Raw genomic sequence first — 16,816 nt, 5'->3', positions numbered from 1 at the left:
ATCAGAATGTTCCAGCCTTTCCCCCCTTTTCCCTGTTACAATGATCTGACAGAAATCTCAAGGAATTTATTGCAGCCATTACTGGAAATCGACCGATTTTCCAGGCTGACGTGGTGCTCTCTGAACCGGACATCACTATTTTTCCCAAGAGAGACAAGATCTGTCGTCTTGCCTTTGCCTCTGCCCGAGATTGTATCGCAACCACTAAGGTGAGCACCCTCCATTCCTGGGTCATTTTCATTTGTTCCATCAAATCTCATGTGTGTGGGTTGTGTGAGGGGGAGGGGTGGTGAGGAGGTGTTGGGGTGATCCACATCTCCTAGGGTGGGGGTGAAGGTGTTGGGGTGATCCAAATCTCCTCAAATGGGGGGGGGGGGGTTCAGGTGTTGAGGTGATCCACATCTCCCCCTCCACAATACCGACTGTGTCATGCTTCTATTTTTGGATCTACTCCTTTGGGTTTCCTGTAAAATAATTTGGGTTTCCTGCATCGTTTCTCATGTTTTAATAATGACTTCCTTTTTCTTGCTTTCCATCTTTGTGATGCTTTTCATTTTTAATCCCTTATCTCCATCTTTAAATTCTCTTCCTCAATCCATTGATACCAGACTGTGTTTTTTACCTGTACATGCAGCGCTTTGTGCGCTGGATGCATGAGACTTGCTTGGAGACCCCAGCTCAACCAGTGACCATGGAGGAAGAACCCACCGTCTTCAGTTTTTTTTCTGATGTGTCACGTGATTCTACAGTTCTGGGCCTGCTGCAGGCTGTGTTACCGGAAATGCAGCGAATCACCTCCAGTGCCTGCCAGAACTTGGCACAATGGAAGCGCTATCGACTGCTCTGGAGAATGAACAAGGTGTACTAAATGAACAAACAGTAGATAGGCTCAAACTGAAATTAGAGAGTAAATGTACTTAATACACTTTGGGTTAAAGAGGAACATTGATATTGGCAGAAATTCCCAGGCAATAATCCGAGAATTACTTTATTATACCCATGTTCCTCGTTTCTTCTCAGGACATAGTGACAAATAAATTTGCGACACGTCAGCCATCCTGTGGGGCCTACGATGAGAAGCTTCAGGTCTACGGCCGCATGCTAAAAGAGATATCCGCACAACCTGTGCAGATCGATGAGCATGGTCTGAGGCTCCGACTGTCTCCATTGATTGCATCTGTCTCTCGACATGCTCGAGCCTGGATCAGCTCCCTTAGCCAGCTCCTGGAGACGTCAGCAAAACAACAGCTGTCCAGCATTGTCACACAGATCCAGGTATAATCAAAGCTGATGTCATCATTGAAACTCTGTGCTTGCATAGCAATCCAAGTATTGAGTATCTTCAAGGGATGAAAAAGAAAATCTTCATTTTGTTTGGTGATGTTTGTAAATCATTGTCAGATAAAGACAGATTTGTATGCACATTGAGTTGATCGAAATGTATCGTCACAGTATTTTATTGAGAGTTTGGGGGCCGAGTGACTAGTGATAAGGGCCCTGGACTGGTATTCCAGAGATTGATTGTTCAAATCCACCTGAAGGCACTTTTATTAAGCATTTGGATTCTAATCTTCTGAGAGGCAAGTTAGCCTCAGGAGAATGACCATGTCACTGTTTTACTGTAAGCAAAGACCTAATGAGCTTATGAATGACTGTAAGGGTTGGAGTAATCTACCTTCTCTTCATGGCCTGGTCTACATATGATCCTAATCCATACTTTCTGGTCGATTATTATACCCTCAGGTAATCTTTGGATGGCGTGAAAAGGTGCCACCCAAAACCTCGATAAATGAATAACGTTAAATGATTTTGCTTGACATTTTGACTAAAGTACTTCAAATATTACAACTCTGTCACTTATTCAACATCACGAGTACTGTATCTGATGATTCCTCAAAACTGTCAGTTAGTTTTATACTTGATGCTCTTTATATCCCAAAGAACACGTTTTTCTGTTGCAGACTCTTTCGGAAAACATCAAGCAGAGTCCAGACAGCTTGGAAAGGTTGCGCTTTTTGCTGGTGACCATAGCAGAGATTAGGAGCCTGTCGATATGTGTGGAATCTCGCATTTTGGACATACAGGAACGATACCGTATCCTCGCCATGCACGGCCTGCAGGTGACTGGGTTTGTTCCGGTTACTGGTGATAGAGACTTACAGAATGAATATAACAGTCTAATAACTATCCGACAAGACCCAACCAGTGAGTGGCCCAGGTTCCATCGAGAAATTATCACAGTTGTAATTCATTTTCATTTCATACAGGCCACTTTGGAAGACACAAACTGTGTGGAAACCCTCATGACATCATGGAAGGAAGTAGTGCAAGAGGCGAGGGATGTGGATTTAAACCTTCACTCGGCAAAGAAACAGTTCAAGCAGGTAATGACTCCGCGGTTCAGTCTTGTTGAGTGATACCTTGAGTATCAAAATGTTCATTTTGATTGTGGATTGTGCAAGAAAATTCATTGTTTCCTTTCATTTTTTTCCTTTGCATAATACCAAAGACTTTAAAGATGGTATGTGTACTGCTTCCTTGCTTAACGTTGAGCATTTAATAGGTGAAGAGCGATGCTGTGTGCGGTTAGAAAAGTGGCACCTTTGTCGTGACGTCACTGGTACCCATAGTACCCCAGGAAGTGACGACACTCCCCCCCCCCAAGCTCAGTGGCTGTGTTTGTCTCGTCTAACAGTCTTGTGATGTTTTGTGTATTCATCCATTTTTTTCACACAAGTGCAGGTGCACATATGAAATGCAAAACCTTGAGTATGTTCCTTAAATAATCTGGAGGCCTCCATAAAAATGATTGTAAAAACAAACAGAATAAAGATAAAATTAAAATGGGAGATTCATTTTAAGGTGACCCTCGTGTCATAACTAAAAATATGTGGATAGTCAGGAATCTTAGGATAGGCAAAAAAGTAGTTAAATAACATGGGACTTTTGAAATGACGTATCGTATCGGTGCTAACGAGGTCTTTTGTGCATCTGCTGTGTGTTTGTGTTTACACTGACTCACTTCCGCAAGACTCATACTTTTCAGGTGTCTTTTCCAAGATGAAATGTATGATTCAAATCATCTTTTTAACATAATTTTCGGCATTTTTTTAAACGTCTCAGGCTGGGAATGGAGCGCGCGCGCGCGCGCACACACACACGCACACACACACACACACACACACACACACACACACACACACACACACACACACACACGCACACACACACACACACACCGACATATTGATGAAACAAACACTTAAAACAGCCACTGAGCTTGGGGGTTGTGCCATCACTTCCGAGGATGCTCTGGGTATCAGCGATGCCACAATGGTGAAACTTTTCTCACCTCACTCAGTGGGGACATTTCCTCCTCCCCATAGATGCCAACCGATGGGGATTGTCCGTGCTCTTAACCTTTTTAAAATATTGAGTGTTTAGCAAACAAGCAGAACATACCATTTTTAAAGTCTTTGGTGCTGAATGACAATATTGTATTTGTTCTTATTCCATCATTATAAGCGCCATCAATCAAATCACAGTGAATTAATACCGATTTTTATGCCTGAGGATATTTGAATGACATTATCACGGTAAAACGTCCCATTAGTTTCAATCTTTTTTGAGGAGAAACCCAATAACTCTCTAAATTAATTATCAATTGTGAAATCAATCTTGTTGTTATTTTTAAGTTTAATCGTTGATTTTGAAGTTTGTTTTTGAATATCTATGACAATATTTTTTGGTTCATCACCCTGTTCTTTCATAAGATGAGCAAGTTCGGAAGATATTTGAGAAATCTCATATGCTCTGGGTGAAACTGTTATCGTTTTGTATCCACTTCCTGGATTATAACTAAACTTGTCATTTTTCTCGGTTATATTAAATAAGGTATTATAAGTTTCCATGGACAATAAAGATGCCTCATATTCTTTTATTGCGTCAAGTTGTCGTGGGTATGGGAATGAAAATGTGTGGTCGCTTGTGAAATTAAAACTAAGGATTGTGCTTCTCATCTTATTTAATATGAGATAAAATGTCTTTGTATTGACATTTATTAATTATTTTCATGTTCATCAACTGGTCTAAAATGGCTGATGCTTCTTTAAAACAATTGTTATTTCCAGCCTTCTTACTACCTAACAGCAATAAGAGTCGATTAACTAATTGGTCATTTGGAAGAAAGCTAACACCTGAAACAAGGATACTTAAAGCCTGAATAATGTGTTTCTGCTTCTCATTCCTCCTACTTTTACCAGATCTAGACTAACCGTATAATTAAGAGAGTCCAGCAGATCAATATATACTCTGTCATCATTATTTTTCATATCCAATGGTTTATCAAAATACTTTGATTCATCCCTCACAGTTGAACCTTGTCTTCCATCTTTTGTGAGAAGAAACATTAATCTGGGGGTTAATTTATCAAGGGGTTGAGCAGAACTCAAGAACCTGAATTCATCATTAAATATCAATACCTTTGCTTGAACAAGATGAAATATTGCTGGTTGTTCTGTTGGAATGAGACTTGCTATCGTTTTTGAATCCGCTGAATATTCATTGTTTTGAAAAGCATTCACAATATAATTATGGTGTTGATTAATCTCTTCCAGTTGTTGAAATAATCCTTCATAATGATATTCCTATTCTCCTGTATGCTCTTATTCTTCCTCCGGGTCATTCCATGTCAAATCATCAAAGAATCTGCCGTCATCTCTCAGATTTTTGTAAAACTTTGGGAACCAATTGGAACCCATGAAAAACGGCAAGAACTCAAATATTTTTGCTAACAGCCTCTTAATTAGTGAGATACAGACTAACGAACTTTGGACTAATTAGCACGACCTCGCGAATTCAAATGGCCATATCTATAAAAGTATAACACCTAGAGAGCTGGTTTTGGTGTCATTTTAAAGGTATTTTCATGCCCTATGAATTTGTCTGGGCAACATTTTCCTACCTCCAACCACAAAAAAGTTATCACAAAATATAAACTTCAATCATGAATCCCCAAAAAATGTATCCTTCAAATTTCCTCAAATTCATCCCAGAGGTACCTTATGATGTCAAGAAGCTTCCACGTAAATTTTGTGATGGGCACTCCAATAGTTGCTGAGATATGAGCAATAATGTACATGTACATATGGCATATAGGTTCGAAAATCAGCATTTGTAATGTATTATACAATCAATAAGTGAGTTCAAGTACACAGTGTTCACTAACCTGACTTAGGCTTTCAATTTCCTCTTCAATGCAGCAACAGCAGCACTTGTTTCTTCCCCTCAGGCCCAGTTGAAAATGAAAGTATATGATACTTCAAAGCAATTGATGGTCGTTCCCTGTGTTCCCTGTCATGGCTAGGTTAGAATGATTGTATAATACATTGCAAATGCTGATTTTCGAACCTATATGCCATACGTACATGTACATTATTGCTCATATCTCAGAAACTATTGGAGTGCCCATCACAAAACTTATGTGGAAGCTTCTTGACATCATAAGGTACCTCTGGGATGAATTTGAGGAAATTTGAAGGATACATTTTTTGGGATTCACGATTGAAGTTTATATTTTGTGATAACTTTTTTTTGTGGTTGGAGGTAGGAAAATGTTGCCCAGACAAATTCATAGGGCATGAAAATACCTTTAAAATGACACCAAAACCAGCTCTCTCGGTGTTATAATTTTAGAGATATGGCCATTTGAATTCGCGACGTCGTGCTAATTAGTCCAAAGTTCGTTAGTCTGTATCTCACTAATTAAGAGGTTGTTAGCAAAAATATTTGAGTTCTTGCCGTTTTTCACGGGTCCCAATTGGTTCCCAAAGTTTTACAAAAAACTGAGAGATGACGGCAGATTCTTTGATGATTTGACATGGAATGATCCCTCCGTCATTTGACTGAAATCTTTTAACATTTGAAGTTTTTTAGGAGTATATTCTATTGTGGGAACTGTGGAAACATCTATAATTTTTTTCTTGGGAAGTTTTTAAGTGGTTAAAAATTTTTCCCTGTTTTTCTTTCAAATGCTTCTTCACCTGTTAGTTTCTGTCTGCATTTCTTCTTTGTGTCTTCCTGTTGTTTTACAACTTTTGAAACCAACTCTTGATGCTCCTTAAATCTTCTTGCTCTTTCTTTCACATCCATTTATTTATTGGAAAATATCATTCACTGAATTATAAAGGTCAACAGGGAAATTTTCCTTTTCTTCATCGTTAAAGTAGATGTGTTCATATAATCCTTTTCTTTAAATATTTCATCAAATTCTTTCGTGACATTAATACAAGTTGTAATTTCTTCTTCATTAATACTTGTATCTCTGCTTTTCATTTGTTTGCGTTGAGTTTCTTCATCAACATCAAAACCGAATGATAAAATCTTAACCCCATAACCACTCAGATGTTTAATAATTTGTCTCATTCCTTCTGGATTAGTTTCTAATTTCCCAAGACCACCATATTTTAGTTTCTTTAACTCACTCTTACAATGTGAATATTTTGTTGTACCAAGAGACACCTCCTCAAATATTTGACCTTCATTCCTCAATTGCATATGTTCCTCTACTGAAATATAGTAATAATCTTCACCTTCTACTCCTCCAGGTCTTATTGTTCCAGTTGTTATAGATACAATGCGTATCACAGGGTGTTTTTGAAGCAAATTTAAAATATTCTCATTGGTACAATACAAGAACCTTGATTTATGAGTTTTTTCTTGAAGCAGATTGACCCACAAGATTTATAATAATAGTTGTCATTTATATATGTAATTGTTTATAAAATAAAAATATATATCCCTTAATATCTCATCTTGTTTCACAACAATATATTTATATTTTTCAGTCGTGTGCTTCATATAATCCCCAAATTCCTTTTTACTGCATAATGTAGAACAATTGTCTCTCCAAAAAATGTTTATAATTATTGAATTTAACTTGAATAAAATAAAAGTATGAGCATTGTTTCTTATTGAGTGATTCGAGAGTTGAAAGTATGATTGACGAAGATACATACAATTACAAGAAGAATGTCTCCCTCTTGTGTAGTAGCTGTCCATTACCGTTTGGTTTCTCTCATTAACACAATCATCAAAGATAACAAGGTTCTTTTTTGATTTATCCAAATCTTGGGGAGAAGATATATCATCCGTATTATCACTTAGAATACAAGTTATCGGCTTTGATTTATTTTTATATCTCTCTATCACAAAATAGTTGTACTATATCTTCAATGTTGTAATCATTTCGTTTGTTTTGAAGTTTAAATAAACCGATTATATCTTCTTTTTGAAGACCAGCATTAAAACCTTGTGAGAGTAGTTGATACTCGGGTTGAAAACTTGACTTTGTAAAAATTATTAAATTATCATAATCTAAAAAGTTGGGAGTAAGGAGCAACTTTAAAAGTGAGCAGGTTTTTTCCTCATCTGCTTCACCCAACTATGAGACGACATCTTAATGAATTTGGAAGATTTTTATGGTTGTTAAATTTTATCTTGTTTTCCAAAATTGGTAAAAAATCATTCATTTATATATCTGGAAAACATGTTGCTTAATTTATTATTGGCTTTTTTAGAAACTATATTTTATCCTCAGTTTGGGTTTAATTTCAAGATAATCCATGATTTCATTTCTACAATATCTTTTGTTGATATTTCCCTGAAAATGGCAATCGTGAATAATATATAACAACAATCCTTTGAACATTTCTCTAATACTTTCAGTTTCTTCCATTGTAAGGAAAGGTGTGTTATCACCCTCATATTTTACATTCATTTCTCTAATCAATCTTGTAAAGTAATTCATTTTGGTGTAATCTAAAACAATTATATTCCTTTTTATATTTTTTTATTATCATTAATTAGAAGATAATCACAGAATATACATTGTTTTAGGCTTTTGACTCTGTGTTTAATCCCACTCTATCATATGCAGGTCAATTCTCAAATTTATCATGTGGGGAATCAGGAAATTCAAGAGGCTCAAAATCTAGTAAACTATTCATATTTATAAAGTAAAACTTTGCTGAAACTAAAATTCATCTTTGGTACTTTCATAATCATCTATAAAACTACTTTCATAACTATCGTTTGAACACAAACTCTTGGTATCATAACTGTCATCACTCTCATAATCTTCAAAATCTTCAGTTGAATAATGACTCATATTTAATTAGGAGAAAAAACATTACCATCTATATCAATATACTTTTTTCATGAACAGATTCATCTTCGACATTTTTTATATTAAAGGTAATTTTAAAATGATGCATGACTACTATTGAATGAAATGTCTTTTCACCTGATATATTAACATCCTTTATTTCATCAGGATTTACATCTTTAGGGTTGTTGAAAAAAATACAAATTTCTCCTTGCATATTACAGATGGTCTTATCTTTTCTCTCGAAAGCTTCAACCATAAGGTTTTTCTTTTTTGATACTTTTTCTTGTTTCATTGCTTTTTCTAGTTTTGAATGTATTGCCAGGAGAGGAGAAATTTTGTTGGAGCTACTTTAATTGATGTTCTTCCAGACATACTAAAAGCCCTTCCACTGAAGGAAATTGAAGAACTCATATTATTCACCATAATTGTTTTTATCCGATAGTTGTTATATTTATCTTTATTCAATTTTAAATCCTTGTCATATTTCTCAGTATCTTTTGTAAAGGAAGAGATTGATTGAAACTTGTCTTTTGGGTCTTGATACATTGTATTTATTAACTTAAAAAGTTGGAGGATAAAATGGTTTCAAGCACAGATTCACCTATGAATTAAACGGAATTTTCATCAAGAAAATTTTATTTTAAGCAAAGTTTTGTTTTATAAACATGATGAATACAACGTACTGCGATGTTTGTAATCATTTATCTATAATTCCAGCAATCTCTGTGCGTGTGTGTGTGTCTGTGTGTCTGCGACCGCTGTTTCTCGAAAACCACTGGTCCAATCTAATTGAAACTTGCCAGGTATATTTCTGGGGCCCTGTGGATGTTCCTTTTCAAGGTTTGATATTAATCGGACAAGTGGTTCCCAAGTTATGGCCATTTATTGACCAAACCAATGATAGGACACGGTGCTATGACGTCATATTGACGTCACATTGACGTCACAATTCTTCTTTTTTTCTTCTGTTTTTTTCACGTACGGCCACGCACGTACGGCCACACACGTACGGCCACGCACATACAGGCCCACACTAGTGAATATAAATGTTATAAAAAACACCTTCAAACCAACAAACACACATTCAATCTTTTCATACAAATATCTCCACTTGACCAAGAAACAAAACATTGTGATAGATGTGATAATGATATTCTTTTTAAAAAATTCTAATAAGCACCTTCAATCACACAAACACAAGAACAATGAAGAAAGGGAAGGTGCCACTGAAATTCTCCATTGAAAACACTGATTGGGCATTTCAAGGGTATATAAAAATAAGATTGTTTCGCTTTCAAGACCCTGGACCATCTTCAATCATGGAAGCTGTTGATATGGTTAAACAAAGTATTGAAACTATAATTTAAAACACATTAAGTGAAATGAAAACTTTAAAGTTTTATATGGGAGTAAAATTGAATATGGTAAGACAAGGCGATGAAACTTCTCCCTAATTGAGGACAAACCCTCACTTTATCTCATCATTTCAAGATTTTGTAAGATGTGATGTTTACGATGAATTCCAGAGACAAGAACAAGATGTTGATAACACTGTAATAGGTCGTGGATTTACTTTTACAAAAATAATCTTTTTAGATATACACATCTTAAAATCAGATCCTCTTCAAGCTTCTTCTCATATTGATTTCCCAAAAGAGATAAAACACAAGAAAGCGGTTGTTAATATTCAAAACAAAAATAATAAATGTTTTCTATGGTCTGTTCTTGCTCACTTACATCCTCCACAATGGAATCCTGAAAGGGTTGAACATTATAAGAAATACGAGAATACATTAAATGTTAAAGATTTAGTTTCCAATGTCATTGAGAGATATTCCTAAATTTGAGAAAATGAAGAATCTATCTGTTAATGTATCTGGATTAACGGATACGAACAAAGTTCAGATATTAAAAATTTCAAACAACTATAAAAATGATGAAACACACATTGACCTTCTCTGCTTTACTTCAAAGGAAAAATCAGATTATGCTTTCATCAAAAATTTATCAAGATTAACCAAATCACAACTATATAAGAGAAAATGTCAAACGTATCCTTGTAAGAGATGTCTCGACTCCTTTCACACAAAATAATGATTAGATCAACATTCAAAATATTGTAGTAATCATAAATCAACCGTAATCAATTTACCAAAAGCAGGTTCAAACATATAATTCAAAGATTTTAACAAATCTATAAAACATCCTTTTGTGATGTATGCTCATTTTGAAAGTATCCTTGAAAAGATAGATACTGTTTCTCCAAATCCAAATAATCATGCACAAATAAATATCAAAAACATACTCCTTGTGGTTTGTTATTATATCAAATCATCTGTTGGTGATGAATGCAACAAGTTAGAACTTTATAGAGAAGATGCCTCAGAGAAGTTTGTAAGACTATTGGAAAAAGACTGCACAAGACTCAGAGAAATAATGGTTAAAACCTTCAAACCAATGTCATTAACAAAGGGATTTAGAATAGAGAATAGAGAAACAAATAGAGAAAAAGGAATTTAGAAAGAACAGTATCTGTCATATTTGTGATGAGGAAATTGAGGGAGAGGTCAAGGTTAGGGATTGCTGTCATCTTACTGGAAAATATTGAGGTCCAGCTCATTCCCATTGTAATCTTAATTACAAGCCCCCAAACATTTATTCCTGTCTTTCTTCACAACAACGCTCACTCTGACACACATCTATTTATAAATAAATTTTCAGACATCTGGAGATATTTCTGCCATTCCTAACAAAGATCAAAAATACATCTCATTCACAAAAACAATTCGTACATCCCCATAAGCCATATCAGATTTCTTGACACATACAAGTTTATGTCAAGTCCATTATCTAACGTAGCATCAAATATTAAAAACTTACCGAATCTTAAATCACATTTCTCAAATCAAGAAGAGATTGATCTCTCATCACAAAAGGGAAAATATCTGTATGATTATATGGATTCATTGGAGAAGTTTATAGAAACACAACTTCCTTCAAGGGAAAGTTTCTATGGCAAGTTGAATAAAACTCATATTTCCGATAGAGATTATATGCAAGCTAAAAAGGTTTGAGTTGAAGTTTAATATAAAAAAATCTTGGAGAATATCATGATTTGTATCTAAAAACTGATCTATTGTTACTGGCTGATGTGTTTGAAACTTTTCGAACAGTCTGTCATAATAAAAATTCTTATGGATTTGACCCCGTTCACTATAACACAGCCCCGGGTTTGGCTTGGTGTACTGTGTTTAAAAATGACAAAACAGAATTTGGAATTAATCAGTGATATAGATATGCTTTTAATGATAGAGAAGGCTAAAAGAGGAGAAATATCTCAAGTGTGTTCCAAGAGATATGCTAAAGGAAATAATAAATATCTTCCTGATTATAATAAGAATGAAGCAACTCTTACCTGATGTGTTATGATGCTAACAATTTGTATGGGTGGGCTCTGAGCAATGGTGCTGCCGAAGCAGTCTCCTGGGCTATTGGGCACAATCCTGGATGGGTTGCCACTCCTATACAAGATACCAGCATGTTTGCACTCATTTTGCCGAACTCAGAAGGTTGACAGGCAGAGTCAACCCCATCTGGTATTAATTCAACAGCTGAGTGGGATTTGAACTCAGGATCCTAGGATCCCGAGCCCACCACCCCTGGTGATGATGCTAATGATGCACGGCATCATATTTCCAAATGCAGATGTCCATGAAATAAATCGCCCACCCTGCCATGATCACACAAGACACTCCCGCAAAACTCAAAGTCCATTCACTGGTGGTGATAGTCAGAGGTTTGGGTATAACTCCCCTGTCTATGATCATTGGGGCCTTGCACCGGCCCACATCATCGGGAGTTTTTGCAGTGCAAAAAGCTGTCAAGAACGCGGTCCTTTGGGTGAACTGAGTAAATCTTCCAAGTTTTTCATTGTGTTTTGGCAAACCCTTTTCTCTCAGATGTTTTTCCAAGTATTTTGGCTCATTTTAGAAGCTTTGTAAGCCATTTTAGATTCCAATGCTTATCTTGTGCATACAACATATGGAAACATGCCCCAAGCAACATTGCTGCAAGGGAGGTTATGTGCATGCATGCCAAGCATTCTGGGGTGAATTACGTCATTTAAAAAGTCCCATATTATGACAGGTGTTTGGACTGAAGTTGATTCAGATGTTTTGATTCTGACCAAATACCCACATATAATTATGTTCTCTGATCAATCATCTCTGAGAACAAAGGATGAGCCAGCGAACAACCTGCCCTCCCCTCTCCTTCCGCCACCTTTTCCCCTTCCATTTCCTCTCCACGTCACACATTCAAAGTAGAACATGAGCACAATGATTAAACTTCGGAGTACAAACAGGAACAGTGAATGTGCTTTCAACAGCAACTTAATTCTCATGTTGCTTATGACAACAAAATAAAGTAACTGATAAAATAAATATAACAAGAGCGAGAAGTGCTTTCCAAAACATGTCCCTTACCGGTCCCAATGAAGAAAAATAAACCCTGTAACCATCCGTGTTTGGGTCTATTTGGCAAAATTAAAGGAAAAGCAATTTTCATTTACTGGTATCTTTTGTAGACTACAAACCAACAAAGACATCAAGGATAACAAACCGGAGATAATAATTAGTTTGCTTTAACGCACGCTCGAGCCGAAACTGTAACCAAAATTGAGAAGAAGACTCTTTCGAACCCACCATGTTTCATTCGTTTCTAGGCTTTGTCTATTTCAGATTAATAATAACCCAATGTACATAGATGAAGCAAAAACATCCGCACAGCTTATTATATGTGTATGTTACACATAGTGGTTATATACCTGGGATCATTCCAATTGTACTGGGCTATAGACTAACACCCAGCACTAAGTCCTGAGGCCTGAGGCCTGAGGTCTGCCGATCTGTGCTGCTTCATGCAATGGCGGCGCATGTTTTTATTGGGGTGGAGTCAGGACAGCTGTCCAGCCAATGGGTGTAAAGCAGTGGGGTGGAGTCAGTGCATCTGAACACTGACCCATGTATAATATGTGATATTATCTAAGTCTAAAAAGGGCAGAACTCTGTGAAAAATTGATAAAACGCCCTGAAACTCGAACTTATTCTGTAACTTATCATAACAAAGCCATGTACCAAGTTTCAGTTAAATATGTAAGAGTATGGTAAAAAAAAAAAATCTGAAAAACTACAGGTGGGACGGACAGCAGATAGCAAACCTGTCAGCCCCTCCGGTGAATCCAGTAAGGGGCCAATAATAGGCCTTATTAGTGACTTTTCCATATATGTGGATTGATTTTTCAAAAAGCGTCTTTGATTCTTACATGCAAGTTTTAATTGTTGATCTGTATGAGATACTCATATCCTTTCTTTTCATCATGGTTTTCCTGAAGCAAATGGTGAAAGAGACTGAAGAATGTCGTGCAGCTATTGAGGATTTAGCAGAACAATGTTCTGCTCACGGTCCTGCTTGTGTGGGTGAGGATCTCGATAAAGGTGAGTATGCTGAAGCATATACATCTTTGGGTGACATTTTTATTCTGGATTATAAAGCTTGTGGGGAAAAAATTCACACTTTAATTAGAAAGTCAAATGGGTGTACCTAATTAACAACAGACAATTTTGACAATCCACGGGTATTGAAATTTTTTGGGGGGTGGATCTGGTATATACTTGTGCTGGAAGGATGGCTCAGAAGTAGAGGTAGCTTAGTCAGGAGGGTTCACATGTGTATTCAGCCTGGATTTTGGAAGTTTAACCAGGGATTACTGGAACAATGTGTAGATTTTGGAGTCATCGGGGAAGGTCAGAGGGTAAGAAGAAGAGGGAGCAAGATCAGAGAAGAAGTGGTCAACAACATTCCAGCGACCAATCTGTGATGTTGGAGTAATCGATCTTGTCCTTTGGACACATTGAGGGAGATTTCAATGTTGAGAGCTTTAGATTTTTCAGAATCTGAAAGACTGATGTTATGCGGGGGCACTAGCCCTTAGGATAGTGCAGTACTCCATTGAGCTACAGACGTAACCCATGCAGGCTGTGAGTTTGCTCTGATATTTCAAGGAAAGATTTGTAATGACTGAGCATGCCCAGTCTGCAGCTCGCTTTGGAAGCCAACTTTGCGATATATCGTCAGTCCAGGATCGTTCATGGCTGATGTTGAGGTCTAAAGGTTCAATAAACTGCACCTCTTCCAGCAACTAACAAGGGAAATAGATCGTTGGGATTGTTTGACAGCCCTTCTGAAACAACAGGGTGAGGCTGAGATTTGCTGGGATTGAAAGTTGTTCCATTTGTCAGAGCAGCATCTAATCAATTGCAGATCATCGAATCGATATAAAACAGCTGTTGTCTACCTGTCACTGGGATGGGGTACTCTGCAGCACAATGTAGAATGAACTGCCAAAGGGAAGAGAGGAATCTACTTGTTTTAGTACTTGTTTTATTTTTTTTTCTTCTCTTTTTTAACAACAAACAGAAGACAAAGTTAAGGGGTAAATAGATGCAGATTTCACAAAGTGCTGCTAACATCGTCGTTGCATGCAAACAGGCCCATGCTCACCGTTTCCTTCAGGGAGACTTGGAATTGACCATAAATTTACTCCTATCAAAAACACCGCTGCCTACATCATCGAGGTGAATGAAATGAAACCATCAAGACAGATTTTAACCTTTTATTTTTGCAGTGTCTATAGCAAAATACGAGCCTCGACAAGGTATACAAAAAATAAATAAAAGAAGCTTGAAAGTGCACTGAACAAAGCAAAAGACCTGAAGATATATCAGTACACAAACAAACAAATCATGAAGTGTGGGATTCCAATCTTTATTCACAAGCTGTAAAGCAAACAGTTTGGCTCAACGTTTTATTTTGGCCTCCATTGAGAGCTAAATGCCAAATAAATAACGATACGAACGTCCGTTGCTGGTTTATTACACTGGGATTTAAACAATTTCCTTTTCAGGCTTAGAGTTGCTTGTAGAGTATGAAGAAGCAGTGAAAATGCAGGAGGAGAAGTTGAAAGAGTTTGCAAACACTGAGAGGCTTCTCGGCCTTTCCACGAGCTTCCACCCGGCACTGCAGAAGCTGCAAGCTGATCTGCATGACTACCGACAAGTTTACGACATATACTCCTCTCATAAGGTAAGTCATGAGGTTCCAAAAGTATCAAATGGCTGATATTAAAGGTCCAAAACCTTGTGGGTAGTTCCTCCTCGTATTTTGCTTTGTGTTTTCAAATAGAATAACTTGTAATGGTTTCCGGTACTACTTTATGTGATCACGTTTTACGCAGCCATGTTTCCTTGGCAGCAGTACTACATAATACTGTTGTGGGCTGGGGGTCGGTGGCGAGAGTGACCACGAGGTGGGGGAGGTTTGCGTCGTCTCCCATCAAACTCCCCGGAACTGTAGGCCATCGCTCGGATAACTCCGCAAGCCGGCGGGTCGGTTAACCGACCGTGGTCGCCAATATCTCAACCGTGTAGCGTAGGGTCTATTTGTCCATAACCAATTTACCTAATTAACGACGCGATTTCGACTACCGAGGAAACTATGCCCTCGGCACGTCTTGCTCGAACTGGGTCACTCTCCCGACTGCGGTAGAGTTCCAACTACCGACTACCAACTCCGGTTCGGGTGCAGCCGAACGGAAACTGCCAAAGCCGTGTCAGCTGGAGTTAACCTATTATCGAGGATTAAACCCCGCCTAAACTCGGATCCGAACCATGCTGGACCAATTCAAGAAGGGATGAAAACGAACTGGGAACATTTCTAACAAGTTTCATTTACAGTAAATGAAGACACAAAGCAAGACTTAACGCAATTACATGTATGAAAGAAGTATTTACAATGATCCAAAAACACTTATTCAGTTCTACTTAAAGACGGGCCCACACGCAGACACACACACAAATGAAAAGAAACCCAGAGTTCTTTATTGGACCCTCGCAGCCGAGGAGAGAGACAAGCTGGCGGTCAGAATTCAGTTGGGTACCTGGCCGTCGGAGAAAGGGGGTACTCCGTGCTGCGGCACCTGACAATGGTCGCTGGTTTGGTCCCCAGTCGCACATGTGGGACTCGAGGTTCGTGGCAGAGCTCGGGTGGTGAATGGCAGGGGTCCACGGAGGGGGCGTCGAGGAGCTTGTAGAGGGCCAGCAGAGACATGTTCACCGCCTCGACCACCCCTTCGGAACAGCAAAAACCTTTCGTGACAGCTGAAACCCACCAAAAACTCTTCGTGACAGCCAAAACCCACCAAAACTCCCCAAGACCCCAAAAAGACCCCTGCCTCAGAGAGTGCTCGGGAATTTATGGACCTCCCTCAGCGGGGAGGGGCCTTTGTGAACACACCTTGCTGTCCGCCTTTGATGGGACAGGGTCCCACGGCATACCTTTCCGGGCGGGGCCTTGGCCCCTGCCGGGAAACCCCAGCCACTCTTCCACACGGGTTCATACTTGACGAGTAACAGTATCAATGTTGCAAAGGTTGTCGTGAAAGAGTTACAACGTTTGTTGGAGCCGAGAAACCGGAACCGCGAGATCTTGCCTTGGCACGTCAGGATGCGAGAAGGCAGCTGGTTGGTCGTCGATCAGGATGGGCCGAGGGGTCATGCAGATGGGATGGTTGTTAGATGGCTTGTTGGAGGG

General features: G+C 38.2%; 1 protein-coding gene across 1 annotated transcript in view; it reads left to right on the top strand.

The window, feature by feature from the left end:
- LOC147011247 (dynein axonemal heavy chain 10-like) overlaps positions 1 to 16,816 on the top strand; it is a 147,580-nt gene that overhangs the window by 8,176 nt on the left and 122,588 nt on the right. The window contains exons 2-8 of the mRNA XM_085859696.1: positions 53 to 209; positions 635 to 859; positions 1,021 to 1,275; positions 1,962 to 2,120; positions 2,268 to 2,384; positions 13,560 to 13,662; positions 15,132 to 15,310. Of these exons, the coding sequence (XP_085715822.1) occupies positions 53 to 209; positions 635 to 859; positions 1,021 to 1,275; positions 1,962 to 2,120; positions 2,268 to 2,384; positions 13,560 to 13,662; positions 15,132 to 15,310 (1,195 nt within the window). The remainder of the gene's footprint in view (positions 1 to 52; positions 210 to 634; positions 860 to 1,020; positions 1,276 to 1,961; positions 2,121 to 2,267; positions 2,385 to 13,559; positions 13,663 to 15,131; positions 15,311 to 16,816) is intronic.

Source organism: Eptatretus burgeri, chromosome 16 (genome assembly GCF_056783735.1).
Source record: "Eptatretus burgeri isolate ZD-2024b chromosome 16, Ebu_testis_v1, whole genome shotgun sequence".
In the NCBI taxonomy this organism is placed as follows: Eukaryota; Metazoa; Chordata; class Myxini; order Myxiniformes; family Myxinidae; genus Eptatretus; species Eptatretus burgeri.
Note: the sequence above shows the minus strand (reverse complement) of the source record. Positions and strands in the feature narration are given on the sequence as shown.